This window comes from Lepisosteus oculatus, chromosome 9 (assembly GCF_040954835.1).
Source record: "Lepisosteus oculatus isolate fLepOcu1 chromosome 9, fLepOcu1.hap2, whole genome shotgun sequence".
NCBI classification, from domain to species: domain Eukaryota; kingdom Metazoa; phylum Chordata; class Actinopteri; order Semionotiformes; family Lepisosteidae; genus Lepisosteus; species Lepisosteus oculatus.
In genome coordinates, this window is record NC_090704.1 from 41,588,532 (window position 1) to 41,609,633 (window position 21,102).

The 21,102-nt window shown below is 45.1% G+C and overlaps 1 protein-coding gene and 1 long non-coding RNA gene across 2 annotated transcripts; one reads left to right on the forward strand and one right to left on the reverse strand.

Moving 5' to 3' along the window:
* Positions 1-7,638: 7,638 nt before the first annotated feature.
* Positions 7,639-11,779, reverse strand: LOC138241276 (uncharacterized). Its single transcript, XR_011190488.1, has 2 exons — positions 11,694-11,779; positions 7,639-11,071 (listed from the first exon to the last, which is right to left on the reverse strand). It is a non-coding gene; the product is annotated as an uncharacterized lncRNA (long non-coding RNA).
* On the forward strand, positions 11,546-19,962 carry tha1 (threonine aldolase 1). Its single transcript, XM_015356631.2, has 7 exons — positions 11,546-11,980; positions 14,133-14,216; positions 14,399-14,487; positions 15,408-15,593; positions 16,267-16,404; positions 16,820-17,012; positions 17,402-19,962. The coding sequence occupies exons 1-7, from the start codon at positions 11,674-11,676 to the stop codon at positions 17,707-17,709; spliced, it is 1,305 nt and encodes a 434-aa protein (XP_015212117.1). The 5' UTR covers positions 11,546-11,673; the 3' UTR covers positions 17,710-19,962.
* Positions 19,963-21,102: the final 1,140 nt, after the last annotated feature.

Consider the following 21,102-nt stretch of genomic DNA (forward strand, 5'->3'; position numbering starts at 1 on the left):
CAAAACAAATTCCTGAGAAATCGGGTCGTTAAGTATCATCACATTTTACATAAAAGTATTGTATGATCCAGTAGATCATGTCTATCTTTATTCTAGGGCATTAACAAAAGATGGTTCTGTGGGACACAGCTATCAAAATACACTTTACTGCACAAACATCAGATCTAGGCACATTGGTGCTCTGAGCATGTGATTTTAAGAGAGTTACCGGTACTGAAGGTCTAAGCGCCGCCCAAGAGTTTATTCTCGTTTGAGTCTGAAAAGGCGAGGGCACGCTAACTCCGGCAGTGGATTCTCGGAAAGCTCTGTTTTGGCTCTCAGACAGGCTGCCGAGTGCTCTGTGAAGGAGAATTCAATCTGTCTGGCCTGGTGTGAGAAACTCAAGCTGTTCTATAGTGAGGTCATTCCAGGAGCTCTTCAGAGAACTGTGCCACAGTGGATCAGGTAGCAACGATGATTACAGACTAATCACTGATACTTCATTGGGCCTGCAGTAGACGAACTGAAGCACTCAAAAGAGAAGTCAGATTATTCTTTGCGCAGGCTCATACATGCACTGGAAAACAGCTTTGATAATTGCTACCATTTCGAACTGCTGTGGACAATGGACTCAGCCAAACGAGAACCGCACACACTCCTGTCCACCCACTTGAAAGCTTAAGATGACATGTTGTCATTGAGCCCCTGCTGTTTGAAACTTGAGTAAGAGCATATCTGACTGCATTTACTTGAATTCCCTCTAAGGCAATTAAACCTTATCCCCGTTTTAAGATCACACACTTTTAAATGCCTTGTTAATTTTCCTGCAGGTCCAACCCAAACACCAGCATAACAGTGGCCTCTTTGATTTATTTTGCAAGCATTTTTTTTTAATCTTTTGTGTATTGACTCCATGTTAAAAATAGCTTTCATGGGGATTGCTGACTCTGAAATATGCAAACTGCCAATGATGGGAAAGGAAGTGTTTTTTTTATTTTAAAAAATGGATTTCTGTTTTGCAAACATAAGGTACTGGAGAAAACTTTTTTGAGAGACCCAAGTTCTTAGATTGTGCAGAAACATTCATCAATGCACATGTACAAAATGTAGAGTTAAATACACAGAGATGTAAGCGTAAAAGCTCATGAACACATACAAAAGGCTGCAGAAATATATACTCTTGCTCTGTTCCCATCAGCTCTAAAGGTTATGGTGTAGTAAGTGTTGTTTTTTTTTCTTTGCTGCTGCTTCCTTACTGAAAAGGAAATGGTTCAGGTGTAATTCTAACTATGCCAGTATGTACCTGCCTGTGTTACCGGAATACTTAGTGCTATTTATAAACCTGCAAATTGCAGCTAATCTCTGATCTCTTTTTAGGGTATTCCACCAATATGAACAGGCACTTCTTCCATCAATGTGAACAGAACTCTCTCTTGTGATAATCCTTAAAGGGTGTTTATTAAGTGCAAACTAACTTTAGCTGGATTTGAGCAATGTCGATGGTGCCTGGTATTTGTCGAAACATGTCACTGTGGAGATCCTAAAATTACTCGCCATGATCTCATTCAGTCTTCTCTGGCTCGCCGTGCTTGAACCCCTAGTGGCAGAAGAGACGGGCTGCGCTGTGCACCCCAAAGCACGCCTCTGTGACACGGGTTATTAATCATAATAATAATAATAACATCACTTTATTAACCTTTACAATTTCTTGCATTAGGAATTATCTTTCACATCCCCCAGCTTGCTCTCCATGAGACACACAGACAGGGCCATTGTACAGCGCCCCTGGAGCAGTTGGGGTTGAGGGCCTTGCTCAGGAGCCCAATGGAGTAGGATTCCTCTGCCGGCTGCGGGATTTGAACCAACAGGCGCAGATCCTTAGCCACAGAGCCACCACTCCACCCTCAAAGTCCCTATTACAGTCCTGCTTCAAAACTGGCACACATGCATGCAAGCTGCCGGTTCGTTTTTATTGCAGCCTTTTTCAAAAACACACAGGCAACCTGATGATACCCTACTAACCTAACAACAAACCACCCAACCCCAGCATGCACGTTTGCAATTTTTCCGTGTTTTTTTTTATTTGATAAATTAGGGTAGAATGCACTAGGGCAGCAGGCTTTGGAAGCCCTTCTGTAAATGAATGAAATTCTCCAGGTTCTGAGCTGTGAGCTAGGATGGTGCACAACGCAGTCTTCACAGAAGCCACACGAGTTTACATGCCAATTACAGCGTGCAGCCTTGCCCGGGGGGACCTGCAAAACTGCTCAGGTCACGGGTGATTACTGTCATTCATGCTCTTCCTGGCAGAGCATGACCCAATATTGAACTTTAGTGTCCTGTCATCCACCAATTTATCTCTGTCGTTCTACCATGCGTTACCTAGCTGTCAGCTCTTCTCGTAACAAACCACACTCCCCTCCGCGATGCGTCTAACCGCGGCGTGCTGTGAACACCTGCCCTTGTCCCAGATCGGGGCATGCACCACTGCTGAACAAAGCTGCAAGCACGCTTTCTTAAGGGCTTGGTCGTGCAAGTCAACGAGAGCCCACGTCAGTGGCGTGCTGACCACCCCACAGAGCAACACCTGCATGAATGGGGTGCAGGTTTGTGTGACAAAGTGAGAAAGGGACGCGGAAAGTATCTGTCTTTGGTGATAAAGTTTGTGTGGGCGCATGCGTGTCTGAGTGGGTGGAGGACGACAACGCGTGTGGCAGTATTAACTCCCGACACTCACAGGAGCGCGCGTCTACCTGTGTGTATTGGAATCTGTAAGGCTAAGCATGTCTTCAGACTTCGTTTTTAAAAATAACGAGGCTCTTCAAGTCATGAAGTCGTTGCATCCTTCCGTGTGCATACGGTGCACTTATTTTGTGGTCGTGTGCGTTTCTGCACATCGAGTACACAGTGTTTTTAAACTCCTCTGAACACCAGCACAGTAGCTGCATGAAACACAATTAGCACGATCTGTTTACTTCCATGTTGAGAGACAGTTTTTTGCACAGATGTGTATCGATTTCTCGAAATTTCTCCCCATCTATACCAGCCGCAAAACTTTCAGAAGCTTCCTGATTTTCGCTGAACCCAGTAAGCTGCCGCGTGTTTTACTTGAGTTGTAAACGTTCTCGGGGAAAAAAAAAATATTATAAATATATAAGTGAGCTTCCTGTGTGGCTTTTGTCTCGCGTCCTCTCTTTGTGGCGCGTTAGCTAGATTTCTTAAAAAGCAGACCACTTGACAGGGTCTACGTCTGGAGACCTTCTGCTGTGCCTTCACACCGCACGACGTACAGTAAACTGTAACGCGTTGTCTAAATCGAGAGCCTGGTGGTTTGAATGAATGACCGATCTGCCGCGAGCAGGTGAAATAAGAGGGGTAATGTTGCCATGACACAGAACAGATCTGATAAAGATTTGGAATCGGACAGATGCATGCTCTCCCAAGTCTGACCAGAAAGCTGCAGCGCAGAGGCATGGGCCAATATCCTTGTACAGTGTGCACTGCTCCGACTCTCAGGATCTCTTCGGAGATAAAATGTTCCAAGCAGATCAGATATTTCATACTGACACCACACACAAGGAGAACAGGAGCGTGTTTTGGACTAGCAGAAATAATTGCCTGATGTACAGGGAAATAAATATGAGTACAGGATACGCATTTGTCAGCCTTATAAAGAAAGGGCTGAGCAAAGGAAAGTGTCAACTTTCAAATAAGAGGAACATGTCAGACACTTCTGTTATTAAAGCTTTAAGATGATGGCCCACATTTACCGTAAGACGACAGGCAAGGTTCTCCTGAAAAGTCAAGTGAATGTCACTCAGAATCTTTTTTTTTTTTAATGCAATATTGCTGAAGGAGCATGTTGGCGCAGCCCAGGGCATGAGCTCATGCTTCTTGGCACCATAAACCTTGGCCATACTTCAGCTTGCAGTGACCAGATATTTACCACAGGTCTGCATTCACATCTGTGCCAGCCATACCCTGTGAGGGCAAAGGGAGATGATTCCAAGGCTGCAGCTCTGCCAGGAAAGACGTGGGTGGTGTGGAACCTGGCCACTGGTCTTTAAATCCCCAGGATCCCCACTGGGCGCCGCCTGCCTCCACTGAAGAACGCTACCACGAATGTGTGAACTTCCAACTGCAACCACCAGGTGGCGAAAGGGATCTCCGTACAAGACTCTGATGGCAGTAAAACGTGTTCAAGGCTATTTGAAAGGTAAGTAGCCATATCATATGTAAACTTTTGCTAAAATGACAACCAAATTTTGCAAGCAAAATGATCATTAAGGGCACTGTCCAGTTACATTACATATTTCTTTTTTTTGTCAAACAAACAGTTTTAACTCTTAAAGAGACTTACAGCCAAAGAGAGACCAGAAACTCAAGGTTGTGTTTTATTGCCAGATTCTGCTGATGTTCACAGGATGATACAAGACGTGTAAACATTGTGAGTTTACAAGGACTTTGCTTCAGGGAAATTTCATAGAAAACATGCTCTCAGGGGAATGGAAAATACCACTTCTCCTCACAATATGTGGTATCATAAGCAATGTGGGGATGATTTTGTAACATTTTGTTTGAGGAGGACAACGAACAGTCCAGTGGAGCCAGATACTGTACCAGCTGACCCCTCTGTCCAGACAGACAGGCCACGCATGTGACAGCATGCACTGCAAACTCCTTTATGCAGGAGGGCAGGGTCAGGTCACTGCCCTGAGATAAGGCCACTGCCGATAAATTGAAACAAGCAGCCAACGTCTGCAGGTCACCACATTACACAATGTGCCAACACCTTCCTGACCGATAAGGCACACCGACGAGCCCGAATGGCTCTAAGGTAAGACTGAGCACAGAGGAGAGGACACAGAGTGAGAGTTTCACTGCGAAGGTGCTGTCAGCCAGTCAATTCCTGAACACATCATATACTGAACAGACAGGGGGACGAGGCGATGGGAGCTCTGAGAGCCGGGTAGCGTGAGGGCTCCAGCCAGTTAATCGGCGAGACTGCACAATTCCTGAGGGTACGGGACTAGTTCTGAGAACAGGGAAGTAGTCGTGTTGAACTACAGGCCTGGAGAGGACACATGGGCCCCCAGCTTTGGAAAAAGCACAATGCATCTCTGATGACTGTCCAGGATTGGGCCCTCTTGGGAGAAAAAGAAAGTACACAGACAATGCAGGCGCTGATTAACGGCAACACTGAGGTTGAAAAAAAAAAGCTTCTTTCAAATACGGGCTTCCGGTGAGCACAGTATGTGACTTTTTGTTTTGTAGGAACGAAAGGTTGGGTCTAGAGGATAATACATCCATTATGCGCCACAAACTTAGAAGTACTGTGTCGCACGGAGAGAGCAGGAACTCGCCAGTGTCCAGTATTGTGCTCGGCCGGCTCTATTGTGGCTTCTCTGGAAAGCACCCCACCCTGCAGAATGGGGGTACCAGGATCAGGCACAGAGCGAGGAAAACAGGCTTCAAGAAGAAAAACCCAGGAGCCCCAAGAGTTTCATCCTATGCATTGAGGCTGGAATGGGCACAGAAAGGCTGGCAAAGCCACAGCTAATGTGGTTTTGCGTAAGGCAACGATGCCAAGTCACAATACTCAGAAGAAGTTTCACAGAGCACTTAGATATTGTGCTGCATTACACCCTAAGGAAGTTCCAAACAAAGAAAAATCAAAGCCACGCAAGCATGCCAAAAACGTTATTCATTTATTCCAATTAAATATGCTATAAAACTATTTCAAGCCCTCTTTAGAAAGATTTAATTAATCAATTCTGCATTGAGGCATACGCGTGCACACAACTGTAACTGTAACACCCTACACTTTATGTTGGCTATGCCATTACTGAGCAATTTCAGGTGCAACAATTCCAATATTATTCTGCACCATTTCAGCATAATCAACATTCATGTGCAATACCTTCTACCAATGCATGCAAGTACGCATTTGTCCTCGTTATTTCAAAGCAAGCACACACAATTAGATTTTAACTAGGAATTATACCAATAACATGATAAATGAGTTAAATCAATGAGTTAAATAAAAACTGGTTAACATTAGTATGGTAAAATTTTTATAATACTAAAAGGCTTTTACAAGAGTAAAATAAATTAATGCATATTTAAAAAAATTTGAATAGTAGTAGCCCTTTGCAATTAATAAGGGGAACCTGTCAACGAAGGGTGCCAGCAGTTCAGGAAGAATGGCTTAACTACAATACTGGCTCCCATTGCCAATATGGCACACCCCTTCTCCTTTACTGGAAATGCAGACAGCTGCGCTATTGAATTTCACAGCCCTACACTTCCACCTGCTCTTATTAGTCTGTCTGGCACTGAGGCAGTCACCCTGACACTTACAGTGGCTTTGAGCCGGAAGCAGGAGCCTAACTCCTAGTTCGTAGTAAAATAAGTAGTTATTTCAAAACAATGTCGTTAACAGAACTAATGGGATAAAGAGCAATTGAAAAAAAATGCGATTTCATCTTGTATATAACTCCACGGAAGAGGCTGAGCACTGCGTATCCTGCAGAAAAACACAGAAAGATGCATTTATCTTAAAAAATACAATTAGATCAATGCAAAGCAAGTTTCAGAGTACAAGAACTTAATAACTACATTGTCCAAGAGTGAACAAATCTTCAAGAACATTTTAGAAAAGTGCAAGACATGCAACTAACTGCACTGATGTTAACATTATTGAGACTGACAAATATTGCTCAAGGGTCATTCTGTGACAAATTTGTTCAAAACAAATTGCATTTAAAAAGCTAACAGGTTTGATTTGTACCATAATTGGTCCTTAGTAACCCTTTCAGAAACAGTTTGCATTATTATGCTGGTTTTTCCACAGCTGGTCAATAATAGCTTAATTTTGTTGAAGCTTAGTAATGCTAGTAGTCAACAGTATTGCAGATGTAATGTAACTGGCATTGTAATGTAGTATAATGCATTTTAGAAGTACTTCAGTAATGATGTTGGCTTTGTAACTACACTGTATTATAGCTCTTATTGATTAGGAATACTGATCTATGACCGTATTTCTCAATATTTTTTATGTCAAGGACAGGCTGACTGACTGCCTTTCTGAAATGTCCCGGGGTGCCTGATCTTTCTAAAGTCCAGGCCATCCTAGCCTGTTTTCATTATGGTTGGATATCATCATATAACCTTTTCCATGTGAACCCTACATGCTAATGCTCCATACGAAATAAACATGTACAGTACATGTGGTCAATAGAAAAGCTGAACATTCTGAAACAGGCAAATTAAATCACGAACACCCCAAACAAAATATACACAATGACAGCGCCCAACGCGCACCACTTTATGAAGTCCCACTTGTTCAATAACAGCATAAAAACAAAGGTTTACCAATATTTTAATTTTAAACTGTCTCAACCAAATCAGATGAAGAAGATTCTGAAGCCAAATCCAACAGAGCAATGCTTAAGCATTTAGTGTGTTTTAAAACAATATTTAAAGCATCAATGACCGAAGCAACAGCCAGCATTCTAGAGGAGAGTCCTCACTTGAACCCAACCTAAACTTTACCCTGAACTGTCAGGCTGGAGGGCAGACAGAGGCCACTGTTCCACACACTTGCTAAGGAGTGTGCTGCAGGTTGCAGGAGAGACAAAAAAACCCTCACCTCTGCAAATTTACAACATTTAACTTTATTTAAAAATTGGATAAAACTGAAGAGTATGTACATAAGGAGATACGACCGACAGAGGTGAGAGTGGCTCAACGTCTGCTCATGTTCCATTACAGAGCGGAGATAATGAAGCACAGCACAAGAATGCTGAAGAGCAGGGTGGGGGTTTTCTGACCAATAAACACACACACATTTCATCAAACTTTTCCCCTTAAAACTGTGTTGAAATGAAACCTCACACAGACCGACAAGGAAACTGCCAAAGATCGGTCAGGATTGCTCATTGAGAAGCCCTGCTCTGGAATTCAACGTTTCACAGTTGTTTGTGATTAAATGGGAACCGTGGTTTGCCACGTACACATCTCACGCTCATTGTTTTCCTTGTGTCACCAGTGATTTATCGAAGACCAACACGGACAAGGCTGCACAGCAGCTCCTGGTTTCTGCAATTGGCACCTCAAATTTTGATCCGTCCGCTGCAGTGAACCAGTTCCCCCAGGACAGGACTTCAGATTTAAAGAAAAACTTCAGATCTGAATCCTTGGATGGATTGTGGGACAAATCGCATTCTCTGAGACATGCACAGTTCCTTGCATTACTCCACAGGTGAGTATTCCAACATTGTATGGTATGTTTTGTGGCCTGTGTACTGTCAAATTTATGCACACCAATAAAGAAGAAACACAAAAAAGGACCTTCTAGAGACATCTCTCCTTTTTTAACATTCTAGGAACAAATGAACTTGTTATTATTCCAGGATAAATCATGAAGGGCAGAAACACAGTACATGCATGTCTTTCAATATGTTACTGTGCTTAACATTAAGCCTATTTGGTGCCATTTACTCCCCTTGATCTTGGACAATTTTAGCTTCAAATGGCTGGTGACTGACGCATTTAGTCTCAACAAACCACTGTAAAGTCAACTAACAATCCTAAAATTCTTGCATACCTCCCTTTCCCCCAGAATTCAAGAGTTCTAGGTCAGGAGTCAGCCACTCCAGTCCACTTTGCATTGTTCCAGCTGATCCTGAAGTACTTAAGTCGACGCTAAATCACCACTTTCTAAAGATCATCTGGAAGACGAAACGGAAAATCTATCCGCTCCTAGGGACTATGGCTGCCTTAATCACTTTCTTTAATAAGGCTATGGAAAAATAAGATTTATATTAATACATTTTTTTTAAATCATCACTTGTCAAAAGTTATAATACAAATCAGGAGTTACTAATAAAGAGGTTTTAGAATAGGGGCACCCAACCTATACTCCCAAGAGCCACTGTCTCTACAGGTTTGTGTTCTTTCACAATTTTAATGACCCAGTTAAACGAAGTGCTGGTCTAACCGGACCACGTTAACACCTCTTCCCCAAGCACTGCCGATTTAAAGGCTGGACTGCAGCCTTCCAGCACTTGAGCTGGGCGCCACTATTTTTAGACAACGCTGAAGAGACATTACCCCTCCTAAAGGAAATCTCGCCATAAACATTTTCTGGTAAATGCAAAGGAAGTGGAGGCATTTACAGCAATGTAATTAAATGCCAGCTCTGAAAATAAAAATAAATGCCCCTTGATGCTGTATTACGTCAGCCCTAAATCTGTGCTGCTTTGTCCTAAAATAAGAGCTGGAAGGGGATTCTCTCCTTGCAATTCCACTGGATTGCAGAAACCCCCTTATCATTGGCTGCATTGGAAGTAATTCAATTAATTGGACTTCAATTAAGTAATTAAGCTTGGTTGGAAGGAAAACCAGGTGTGTGGAGTCCTGGACCAGGACTGGGAACTCCTGTATTAGATCATTCCTGCACTCTGCTTCCAGTGCAGTTTTGCCTCCATATGGTGAGACCCTCCTGAGTCATCGGACAATGAAACAAAGACAACCTTCGCAGGCCTATACTGAACACCGGCAGTGGAAACTGCTGAATCAGTCAAAATGTTCTTGTGTTTTAATAGGTTCTATTTAAGATTGACTTTTCTTTTTGTCTCAATAAGTAAACAAGCTCCTCTTCGGTCACCTTGATTTTCGACAGAAGACTTGATATTGTGCTCCAGTACCGCTTTTTGACCCATTAAATTGTATAATCCTAACTTGCAAGACAAACAACTCCATCATTTGATATATTTGTGTGATATTTCTCTTATAAAAAAAGATCATCAAACGGGGCGAAACTTAACACCACAGATTCAGTTATCACAGATATTTAAGTTTTATGTGCTGAAGTAAACGAAATTGCACAGGAAAGTCAACATAGTTTTTGTAATACTTTTCGTTTGTGTAGTTTTGAGACCTGTCTGCATTAATTGCAAAATAAAATCCAAAATTAAAAGGTAGTAACATTGTAATTGCGACACAAATCATTAAAATATAAATGATAAAAATACGATGCAAAACGTTTTCCTCTCAAGTGACTCCTGGAAGAAACAGGAGTTTATATCTGGACCAACAGCGACCTCAGGCGGGAAGAAGTAATATTGCAGGTCTACTTCGCTCTTCTAGCAATAATACGTGCGCCTCGAAAGGAACTTCACCCTCACAAAGCAACAAACTCATTATCAGGAATAGGTTCTGGGCCCCCTGCAACCCTGTAATCAATAAAGTGGATAGAAAATGGGTGGATGGTTTAATCAGCAGGAGGTCTGTTGGGGTACTCACAGCCGGTCACTTCTGGAACCGATACAAGCTGTACTTCTGTGATGCAGTTTGCACCTGAGGTCTTGCAGGATTTTCTCCTACTCCTGTCATAAAGCCTGGTCAGTATAAAGCCTATTGACTGGTCTCTGAACCCTAGAGTAGACACACCACGTCTTCCCAGCTCACTCCACAGACGTTCAGGTGAGCCAAAAAGTGAGTTCCCAGGGACTTGAACAACGAAGCTCCATGCAGTCAGGCTGCCATCAGTCACTACAAGTGGACTCATCTCACGACTGGATGTCCCCATCAATTGGTCTGTGATCCTCAACAAGCTAGTCCACCATTCTACACAGCTGTGCCACACTGGCGTCCATCAGGTGGGTCTAGAGCAGGGCTCCCCCGTCCTGGTCCAGCAGGGGGCGCTGTGTCGACAGCAGGGCTCCCCCGTCCTGGTCCAGCAGGGGGCGCTGTGTCGACAGCAGGGCTCCCCCGTCCTGGTCCAGCAGGGGGCGCTGTGCCGACAGCAGGGCTCCCCCGTCCTGGTCCAGCAGGGGGCGCTGTGCCTAGAGCAGGGCTCCCCCGTCCTGGTCCAGCAGGGGGCGCTGTGTCGACAGCAGGGCTCCCCCGTCCTGGTCCAGCAGGGGGCGCTGTGTCGACAGCAGGGCTCCCCCGTCCTGGTCCAGCAGGGGGCGCTGTGCCTAGAGCAGGGGTTCCACTCACCTCAATTCAAACGGGTGTATTCTTGTGCTGGGTTGACATCACACTCCCCTGCTGGTCAGGACTGGTGCGTGTTCCCAGTGAAATCCTGCACAAAACCATGAATAATCTTATCAATCAATATCCGTGATTTTCTCTTTGCAACGCCTTCACTTGCGGATAATGAAATGTGTAGAGAAGTACAGTACTTTCCACTTTTTAAAAGTAATCCTACGGTACCTTCCATCATTTATGCGGATAGATTTGTGAGGTATTTAGATTAGAAATACAAAACGATAAACAACTGGCAGCCCACATGAACGAAGTACAGTAATACCTTGTAAAGTAGCTGACAGGCTGCAAGCAGTTGTCTTAACAGTTTAACCGCGTCTATTTTCTGTTGTCGGACGATAAGTTTTAAAATGAGACTCTAAATCGGTTTTACTTCCTAAACCAGTTTCACCGTATCAATATCACATGCCAAATAAGCTTACTATACACAGTACAATACACGTTCGCGTTCAAATTGCAAAATTGCACAAAAAAACCCCGATCCCACGACCCATCGACGGCGCCCGTTCGACTACACTTGCCTTAAACATGACTCCCTACAGCGTCCTGTGATCGCAATTGCAATGAGCCAAAGTTCATTTTTCGAGAGAAGCAAAAACAGCCGAGGCGCCTTTATCCTCTTTATTCAAACAAAGAAACATGAATTTAAAACCTCTAACCTTCTCAGCGCGCAGACTGCTGCATTGCAGGACCCGTCGAGCGAATATTATTAGCGGCGGTTCTGTGAAACAGTGGTCTGTGCACGGCGGTGCTGCAAGGGGCACTTCAGTCAGATACTACTATGAGCAAACTCAAGGTGCAGATCGGATACACCCAGGCTCGTTTCCAGTTCGGACTGTAGACCTCCGCAGCGACACCGTTACCAAACCCGGACCTGCGATGCGCCGGGCCATGGCTGAAGCCGAGGTCGGGGACGATGTTTTTGGGGAGGATCCGACTGTTAACGGTGAGAGAAATGCCCCCCCTCCTCCTCACACGCTCAGAATATATAAGATAGTTATTAAAGCAGGCGGGTTTTTCCAGTGTGTCGAACGACACAAAACTGGCCGTTTGGTTTGGATAACTGAAATGTCACTTCCAGTGGAAAACGTCTTAGCCCACAAAACCCAGAGACCTCGAAAGTCATTTTTGAAGAGTGGGGTAATTATGTAAACTTACAGGGTCACAATAGTCACCATCCCGGTTCTGTAGAAACACACTTGTTCCCCCTGGGGTATTTAAACACTCAGGACAGACCAAAGAAACAAGTTAAACAAAGTCTAATCAGGCAATAATACCAATTACATCATCAATTAGCAGTGGAGAACGGTAGCCATATCACCCTGCAACTCACAGCTAGCAGCCCACTGAAGCTCAGCAGGTGTGAGCCTGGCCAGTACCTGGAGGAGAGGCTCCTGGGAAAGCAAAGGCTGCTGCTGGAAGAGGTGTTAGTGGGGCCAGCAGGGGGTGCTCACCCTGTGGTCTGTGTGGGTCCTAATGCCCCAGTATAGTAATGGGGTGAAACATAAACCCAAGGTCCTGACTGCTGTCATTAAAAATCCTAGGGTGTTTCTCGAAAAGTGTAAGGGTGTTACCCTGGTGTCCTGGCCAACGTTTCCCCTATCTTTTACCAATCAAGGCCTCCTAATAATCCCCTCTGTGAATTGGCTTCATCATTCTGTTCTCCTCCCCACTGGGAGAGCTGGTGAGTGCTGAGCGCACTGGTGCACATCCAGGTGGGGCTGCATACTGGTGGTGGAGGGGAGCACTTTGAGTGGAGATTCCAGGAAAAGCGCTATATAGGTGTAAGGAATTAATATTACAACTGTTATAACTTAGCTGCTCTAAATGGTCTACTTTGGACTAAGTTTCTTTGTGAGATGTGGTTTCTGGACAGATTGTTGGCTATAATGTTGCTTAGGCTTAGAAATTGCCTCGCTTGTCTCCAGTAGAGGGCAGAAGCGGACAAATGTCACAATCAAACGCTTAAACCTCCAAGCAGCTTAATTGCGTATTGTAGAACTTCCCCTGTAGAGAAGTACCCTGTGAACAAGAAAATAGAAACTTGGTAATGACCAGCTGGGGATCTGAAATGAAATATGACTCATAAGCTGGTTCAGGCAAAAAAAAAAAAGCCTTTTCTTCTTAGCAAAGTTAGAAACGGGCAGGCTGTGGTCTACAGATGATTAATTAAAATGTCAACAGCTTTCCTGCCTTGTAGCCTGATCTTGTTAGCTCTCACAGGCCCTGCAAGGCTGAGCCTGCTCAATACTGGAATGGGAAGCCTGAGGAAAACTGCATTACTGCCTGTTGTTGTCCGACCAGTAGGTGGCGCTTTGTCTTCTGGCCTTGAACTTCCTAACCAGCGCCCCAGTATGGTGATACTGAAGTGTAGGCACTGCAGCCCCGGGGAAAAGATTTTAAGCAGAAGTCCTTATTCGTGGTCATTAATTAACCCAAACCCCTGTCCGTATGGGAGGGGTGTTGATCCCTGGGTGCCAGCTCAGTTCCACTCAGGGTTTGAGCAGTGTGGCCAAACCCCAGTTCCCCTTAATTGAACTGGGGAAGCAGTGTCTCGCTTCTTTCCCTGATCTGCTGTGTATTGAAGTTAATGGTTCTGAATGATTGCTGAGGGTCACCCAGGTGGTGGTGCAGTCTTGGGGGGGATGGGCTGGGTGCCCTCCTCTTTTCAAAGCACTTTGGAAGTGCTTTACAAATTCTAAACAGTGAGCAAATAACAAAATATGGATTAAAAGGGATTTGTCATAACGGGCAAATTCGTATTCTTATTCTTAACTTAATATTGGTAGTAATATAATAGAACATTATAGAACAATTAGGGATTAATACTAAGCTTAAAACATCTGTCAGAATCTGCAGTCTTTTGTATTAAAATGAGGAAAAATGAGAATTATCAATATAAAGAGAATATGAAATATATCATACTAAATCAGACCCCCAAATACAAATTAAAGCTGGCACAAACACACCAGGGCGTAGTGTCTTGCACAGGCGTGGCAGTAGCTATTACAGAGTGAATCGTGATCTGCGAGCGATCATAGGCCCTTGCACGAGTATTTATGTGAGCATCAGGACTTGTGTGTTATGTGTTTCCCCAGAACTGCAGAAAAGGGCAGCTGATGTGTTTGGGATGGAGGCAGCTCTGTTTGTCCCCACTGGAACCATGAGCAATCTCATCGCAGGTGAAACTGAAACTCGAACCCGCATCTGCCTGTGTGATTTATTGTGCTTGCAGTTTCTCTCTTGATTCACGGCGTAATAAACAAAGCAGGTTTGTTTTGCTAACAGATGTCCTGCATCGGTACTGTGCTGCCGTGTGCCTGTGTGTGCATGACTGTGTGTGCGTGCTTATATCTCCTTCAAGTCATGGTGCACTGCTCGGAGAGAGGCGATGAGATCATCGTGGGGGATCAGTCACACCTGCACGTCTACGAGCAAGGGGGCAGCGCACAGGTACAGTATGTGACATCTGACCCTTCACACCCCTGCCACGTGTCCTGGTGTGAGGTGGGAGAGGAGGGGGCAGCCCATCAGACAGTTTAGGGGCATCCATAACTACAGGTGTCAGCCCTGATTGACAGTGTCTGTTTGCCCAGGCTCACTGGCTCAGCTTTAGCTTCAGGGTGATGCAGACTGAATGGTAATGTAGCCAGTAGTCATGTTAAAAATACACCATGGTATTGTTTAGGGTAAAAAACATGGTATTGTTTTTTACATTTCTTGTACCATAATTTCTTTCAGTTTACAGTATTTTTAATCCCACTTTCTAACCGAATTGTAGAAGACAGGAAATTATTTTTTGTTAACCTGCGCAGTCCTATAAATAAACAGTGCACAGCGTGCTTTGAGTTTTCACACTCTCCCTCCAGCCTCGCAGCTCATTATTTTAAGAAGCACTCCAAAATACGTTAATTGCCGAAGCTCAATTTTCGCCTCTTCTGTGTTGCCTCGCAATCAAATCCGCACCCCTGTGCGTCTCGTTTCCGCCCAGCAGAAATCATGCTCCAGCGCCCCTCTGATTTGCCCTGCCGTCAATTTATGAAGGTGTTTATTTTTCAAAAAATAACAAGAAGATTGCATTTCAGAAAATGGGGAAAAAAAACAACTTTTATCAAGGTATCTTAGTGTTTCACCCAGCAAAATATTTATTTTACTAAAAACAGTTTAAATGCTGAATGCCATCAATTATGATTTGATTTAGAGGCGCAAGTCCTAAATTAATGACCATGAAGAAGAAAACAGATGATCTGTCTAAAGCATTCTGGGATAGCAGGACTGTGTCGATCACCTCAGCATGTCTGCTAGTGTTCACCTCTCCTCTTCTTTAATCTCCTCCCTGCTGCCTCCTCTCCTGACTTCTGCTCCGCTCGCAGTGTGCAGGCGTTCACTCCACTACTGTTTCCAACCTCCCTGACGGGACCTTTGACCTGGAAGAGATGGAATCCAAGATCAGGCACGGCTACCCTGATGCACATTACCCCCGTTCTCGTCTGGTCTGCGTCGAGAACACGCACAACATCTGTGGGGGGTGCGTCCTGCCTCTCTCCTTCCTTCAAGAGGTGAGACCCAGGGGGGTCAGCCAAGCAAACTGTGTCTGCAGCTTTCCTCGCTGACCTTGCCTTGACCGTGATGTTCCCCTGTCTGGGAAGGGGAGAATCATATCTTACAGCAAATGAAGTCTTAGCTGAGTCTTTAAGGCCATGTTGATTCTATACTTTCAAGGGGGAGTTTTTTTTGGATGTGATAAACTGAGCAAGCCTGGAGGCCAGTAACCTGGGAGGAGGAGTATTAAGAACGCAGGGCTGAATAGATGTTTATCACAATGAATTAACTCAGACTGAACCTTGCCGCATGTCAGATCTCAGCTGCTGCACGTGCCTCGTCTGAAAGCTTCCTCTCCAGAAAATTCACTTACTGAAAAATGTTTCCCCCGTAAGATCTGTTTGGCTTTGCTTTAACAGATGTAGCAAACATGTTGTGCAGTAGGGAAAGAGCAGCTGGGATAAACATAGACACGATAAGAGCGAAGTCTGGTATTTTTTTTAGGAGGCACTTGTTTCATGAGCAGCGCATATTCCAAAGGCACACGTTTCCTCGTGCACAAAAGAGCAGAGCTCACTTGATGATGCCGTGTTGTAAGAGACGCACACACCGGCGTGCTGCTCAAGAGCAGGCCGCCCTGACTCTCCCGGCCTGAGGTCTGCGTGCTCTTCTGTCTTTGACCACCCTCAGCTGCGCCTGCTGGCTGACCGCTACCGCTTGGCCGTGCACATGGACGGAGCGAGGCTGATGAACGCGGCCGTGGCGCTGGGCGTCCGCCCTGCCCACATCCTGCGGCACTGCCACTCTGTGAGCGTGTGCCTGTCCAAGGTAACGTGGCCCCGATACCCAGCGCAGCACAGGGAGACGGCAGCATCAGAACAACTAGGGCTAACGTACAGGGAGGTCCGTGCTGAGATGCAGAATCCTTTCCTTATGCACTGAATTGCCATTTGCAGAAGGTAACAGGAACCTCTCATGGTTTTCAAGTAAAATAAAGGTGCATTGTCACAAAAAGAATTCAATGGTATAAGAGGATGGTGAACATTATTCTTGGAAAAGGACAACAGAAAGGTACAATGAGTAGCACAGAAAAGATGTGTTAAAGCAAAGCAGGCATTAAAGATGTTCGAGTGAGTGGACTGTTGGAGTGATGCAATTAATCTCCTGCCTGCATGCAGGCGTCCCGGTGAAAGTCTGTTGCCACGGTCTGCCTGTATCTGTGCTGACGCTCTGTCATCGACAGGGGCTCGGGGCGCCAGCCGGCAGCCTGCTGGGCGGGCGCAGTGAGTTTGTGCAGAGAGCGGTGCGTGCCCGCAAGGTGCTGGGCGGAGGGATGAGACAGGCGGGCATCTTGGCAGCAGCTGGCATCATTGCCCTGACGGACATGGTGGCCAGGCTGGAGGAGGACCACTGCAATGCCAAGGCCTTTGCCAGAGGTGCGTTCTGGTAGCCGGGAGAGCTGGAGCACACGGGGGAGGGGGAACAAGTTCAGGAAACCACACTGGAGAGTACTCACAACTGTTTCACATCTGCTTTTTCCTTTAACAAACACTTTCTTCCACGAAGGCTGAAGAAAAAAAATCATTTTGAATCAGTATTCAAAGCACACTTAGACTTTATCAACAATAAAACAAGTGGCAAGACAGAAAATTGAACCTTTACAAGCCAGGGTCTGGATTCCTAGATGTTTTAAAACGTAAACGTGAGAGTGCAAAGGACAGTGGGTAAGTGTAGCGTTAGTGACGGGACAACTATCCGCGGTTTGTCTTATCTGACAGTCCGGAGTGGTAAAAGAATGATCCATCCTCATCCCCATTGTCCCCAGCCTTACTGCAGAGCGACCCTTCCCTGTACCAGCTGGACCTCAGGGCTGTGGAGACCAACATCGTCCGCTTCCGCCTCTGTGACCCCGGCCTGACCCCGGAGGAGTTCTGCCAGCGGATGGGAGAGGCCTGCGGCGAGGAGGCGGAGTCTCTGGGCCAGGCGGTACGCGTGCTGATGTTCCCCCACGTGGGGCGCTCGGTACGGGCCGTGTGGCACCTGGGCGTCAGCCGGGAGGACACCGAGCTCGCCATCCGGAAACTGCGCTACGTCACTCAGCGGTACAGAGAGGAGAGCTGCCGGCACGCTTGAGCCCCAGCAGTGGACAGATGTCGCCTCCGGGTGTGGATATCGGAAGGAAAGGGAAAGGGCTGAGCTATTTTTAAAGAAAATTCCCTACCTGCGCGTGATCCCGCTCTACACAATTTCCTTAATTGCTCCGAAATGTCAGTCTCGCATAAAAGGCAGACGACATTTTGAAATCGTGACTTTTGTAATGTAGTAGATTGATTGGGGAGAAAGATGTCTAAATTGGAGCCTAAGTGGTCACAATTTAAGTGAAGAATAATTTAAGTAAGGAAGAGGATTTTACCTTAACCTGCCGCTTTTATAGCCAATATAGCACTTATATAGCGCTTTTCTGGACACTCCACTCAAAGCGCTTTACAGGTAATGGGGATCCCCTCCACCACCACCAGTGTGCAGCCCCACCTGGATGATGCGACGGCAGCCATAGTGCGCCAGAACACTCACCACACACCAGCTCTCAGTGGGGAGGAGAGCAGAGTGATGAAGCCAGTTCAGAGATGGGGATTATTAGGAGGCCATGATTGGTAAGGGCCAATGGGAAATTTGGCCAGGACACCAGGGTTACACCCCTACTCTTTTCAAGAAACACCCTGGGTACGGTCAACACCTTCACCTGTACATCTCAACTGCCTGGGAAAAGGTCAGTGATTCATGAGCATAGTCCAATTGCACCCATTGTTTTCAAAAGGACAATTCAAATATTTATTTCACAGAAGAAATGTTCTAAAAAAAGATCACCGTATGTCATTACACTCCCTTTTCGTGTTTGAAGTGGAAGGTGGCTGCAAGAATTCTAACATCAAGGCACAGAGACACAATTTCATTGTACTCTACGTGTGTGCATTCAAAATGTACTGGAGAAGGATTGAGAATTTGCTCTCTTCCTTTTTTTGTTAATGACCCTGGTGTAGGTTCCTCACCTTGACCTATTCGTTGAACAGTTCAGAAACCCACAGGTTGCGCTGGAACAGGAGATGTGGGACTGGTGCAATCGAAAATGTCACTCAATTAAAAAAAAACATCCTGCGTGGGACCGGAAACCACAAAGCCTGAAACAGAGGCTCAGAGCTGAAGAAGCCCGTAGCACTTGAGACACATTTGTAGGGAATGGTGAGAAGGGACACTTGGAACCCCGCTGTAGAGTAACTGCCTGGCAAACTAATAAAACAAACTGCAGTTTCTTGGTCTGTTTCTCTGGATTCTGTCATCTGAATCATCACCCTAAAGGCACACACAAGTCACCTTGAATAAAATGTGTCTGTCTCCTGAAGACGTCGGTGAGCATCTGAGTCTGACCAACAGTGCTTGTTCATTGTTAAGGTTCACTTGGCCTTCTTTGAGAATGTTTTTTTAAGTGTAAAGCAGTCCATTGTGGTGCACTGTCCTTGATATTTTCCTTGAGCCTTTCCGTTGGAGTGACATTTCTTTTAAAATTGAAATTAATATACTCCCCCCCCCCCCCATCTAAGCAGGGAAACTGCAGACCATTGATTCAGGGTCACAGACAGTGGAAAAGGACCTGCATCTCAATGAAGAAGATATGCGTTAGAAGCCATGAATGAATGAGTTGCTGCTGAAAAAAGAATCTGATTCTTTATCAATCTAAAAGAAAAAAGAAAAAGTAATGAAAGAAAAAAAAGATTTTTCAGAATTTTCAGCTGCCTGTTTGCTCAATGCTTTGCTGAGAATTTATCGTGAATCTTTTGAACTGCTGCCTCTATCAATCAATGGGCAGAAAGTAAAAAAAAAAAGACTTTATGTACTGTATAGATTTGCACAGGCTACAGTGCAGTTCCTTCTGCTCAGAGAATCGTTCTCACTGTGTATCTCCCATACTGCTGGTTGACCTTCCAATGATGACATCCCTGGCACAAATTTGCCTCCTGTCCCACTGTCCTGACAGTTGTCAGAGGGTCCTTAGCCCTTGACCAAGGAAGACCAAGAAACACCAAGGCACCAAGAGGAGCCCATTAGGCCTATAGAGGTTGTTTGGTTGTTGGCATCTAATTGATCCAAATATCTCATTCAGCTGTTTCTTGAAAGAATCCAGGGAACTGGATACAAAAACATGGCTTACTAGTTTCATAGTCCTTCAACACCCCGTGTAAAGAAACGCCTCCTTTTCCTGGTTTCAAATGCCTTTCCATGTTGTATGTAGGTGTCAGTCATGTATTCAATTTCATTTACACCTCAGTGATTCTGGTGCAGTAGGTTTCGAGTTAAAAATCATTCATAATAAAATGTCATAAATCAAAACGTTTGAATCGGGCCCATTCAAACACGAAGACCCCTGTTAATAATCCATAGGAAGAAATAGGTAAATAGTATTGCCAAAGCAACACTTGGTTCAGAGTGTTTTGCAGCACGTGCCTGCATGATTCCACAGTATTCTCGACAGACGTGTCGATGGGGTAATATCAACACAGCAGCATGAGGCTGCCTTCTTGTTGATGTCTGTGTCAACAACACCTCCTGCCTTACCGGAGTCTGAACTAAACTTCTTTCATAATTGTTACAATTCACAGTAACTGTGATCCCCGCATAAATAAGATAATTCATCTCATGATCTAGTGGCGGAGTGCAAGTCAGTGGCTGTCTGATTAAAGGTTAGTGAAAGCTGGCTGTGAAGGGATACCTGTTCTTTTGATAAAAGCCACAGGGGTGACAGCAGGCAGCCCCAGAGTGTGGAATTTTCACTGTGTCATCTCATTAGCTGGAGCAAGGACAGTGCTGCCACAGTCTCTTCAGCCAGTGATGAGTCTGTCACCTGGAGTGTGGCTCACCCATCCTGCAGTTCACAAAGATCTCTCCCTCTCTTCCTGTATCCCTCTCCCAGCCAGCTTTGATCTCTCAACTGCTTCTTCTTCAGTTGCCACATTAGAATTGTATGAAATAGTACCTTTCAGCTGCCCTCTTACACTGAAATAAATTCCACTACATAATGCCTTTACCCCTTCATCTTCTGTGGGTATTGACATGGCTTTCTAAGCTACTCTGCTCTGAAGGGCCTCAGACATGATATCTGTGCTAACAAAAAGAACATTAATGACATACCTCCGAGCTCAGGCTTGGAACATTATCCAGTGGAGTGGCTAGCTAGCAGAGACCATAACATATTCAAGTGAAAATGCATTTCTGTGCAGTCAATTACGCTTTCACCAAGTAAATAGATTCACTATAATTGCACCTATAGGTTGAGCAAATATCCTGTAGAGTTAATGGGATTCACGGGAACATGGTGTAATTTCCCTTTTATAATAAAACCTGAGGCTGAGGGTTTACCATGCTTGTAGAACAGCACTTTTCTGTGTCTCCCTGACACGATGTAAGGCTCCACCTGCTAGGTAATTCTGCGCACAAAGCCTTTTCATGCACCTGTGGAAAATTGCACTCAAC

Excerpts from the sequence above, each read along its gene's own strand:
- tha1 (XM_015356631.2), top strand. The coding sequence starts at position 11,674 with ATGAATTTAAAACCTCTAACCTTCTCAGCGCGCAGACTGCTGCATTGC. Across the intron at positions 14,488-15,407 it reads AGCAAGGGGGCAGCGCACAG|TGTGCAGGCGTTCACTCCAC; the intron begins GTACAGTATGTG and ends CTCCGCTCGCAG. Across the intron at positions 16,405-16,819 it reads TGAGCGTGTGCCTGTCCAAG|GGGCTCGGGGCGCCAGCCGG; the intron begins GTAACGTGGCCC and ends TGTCATCGACAG.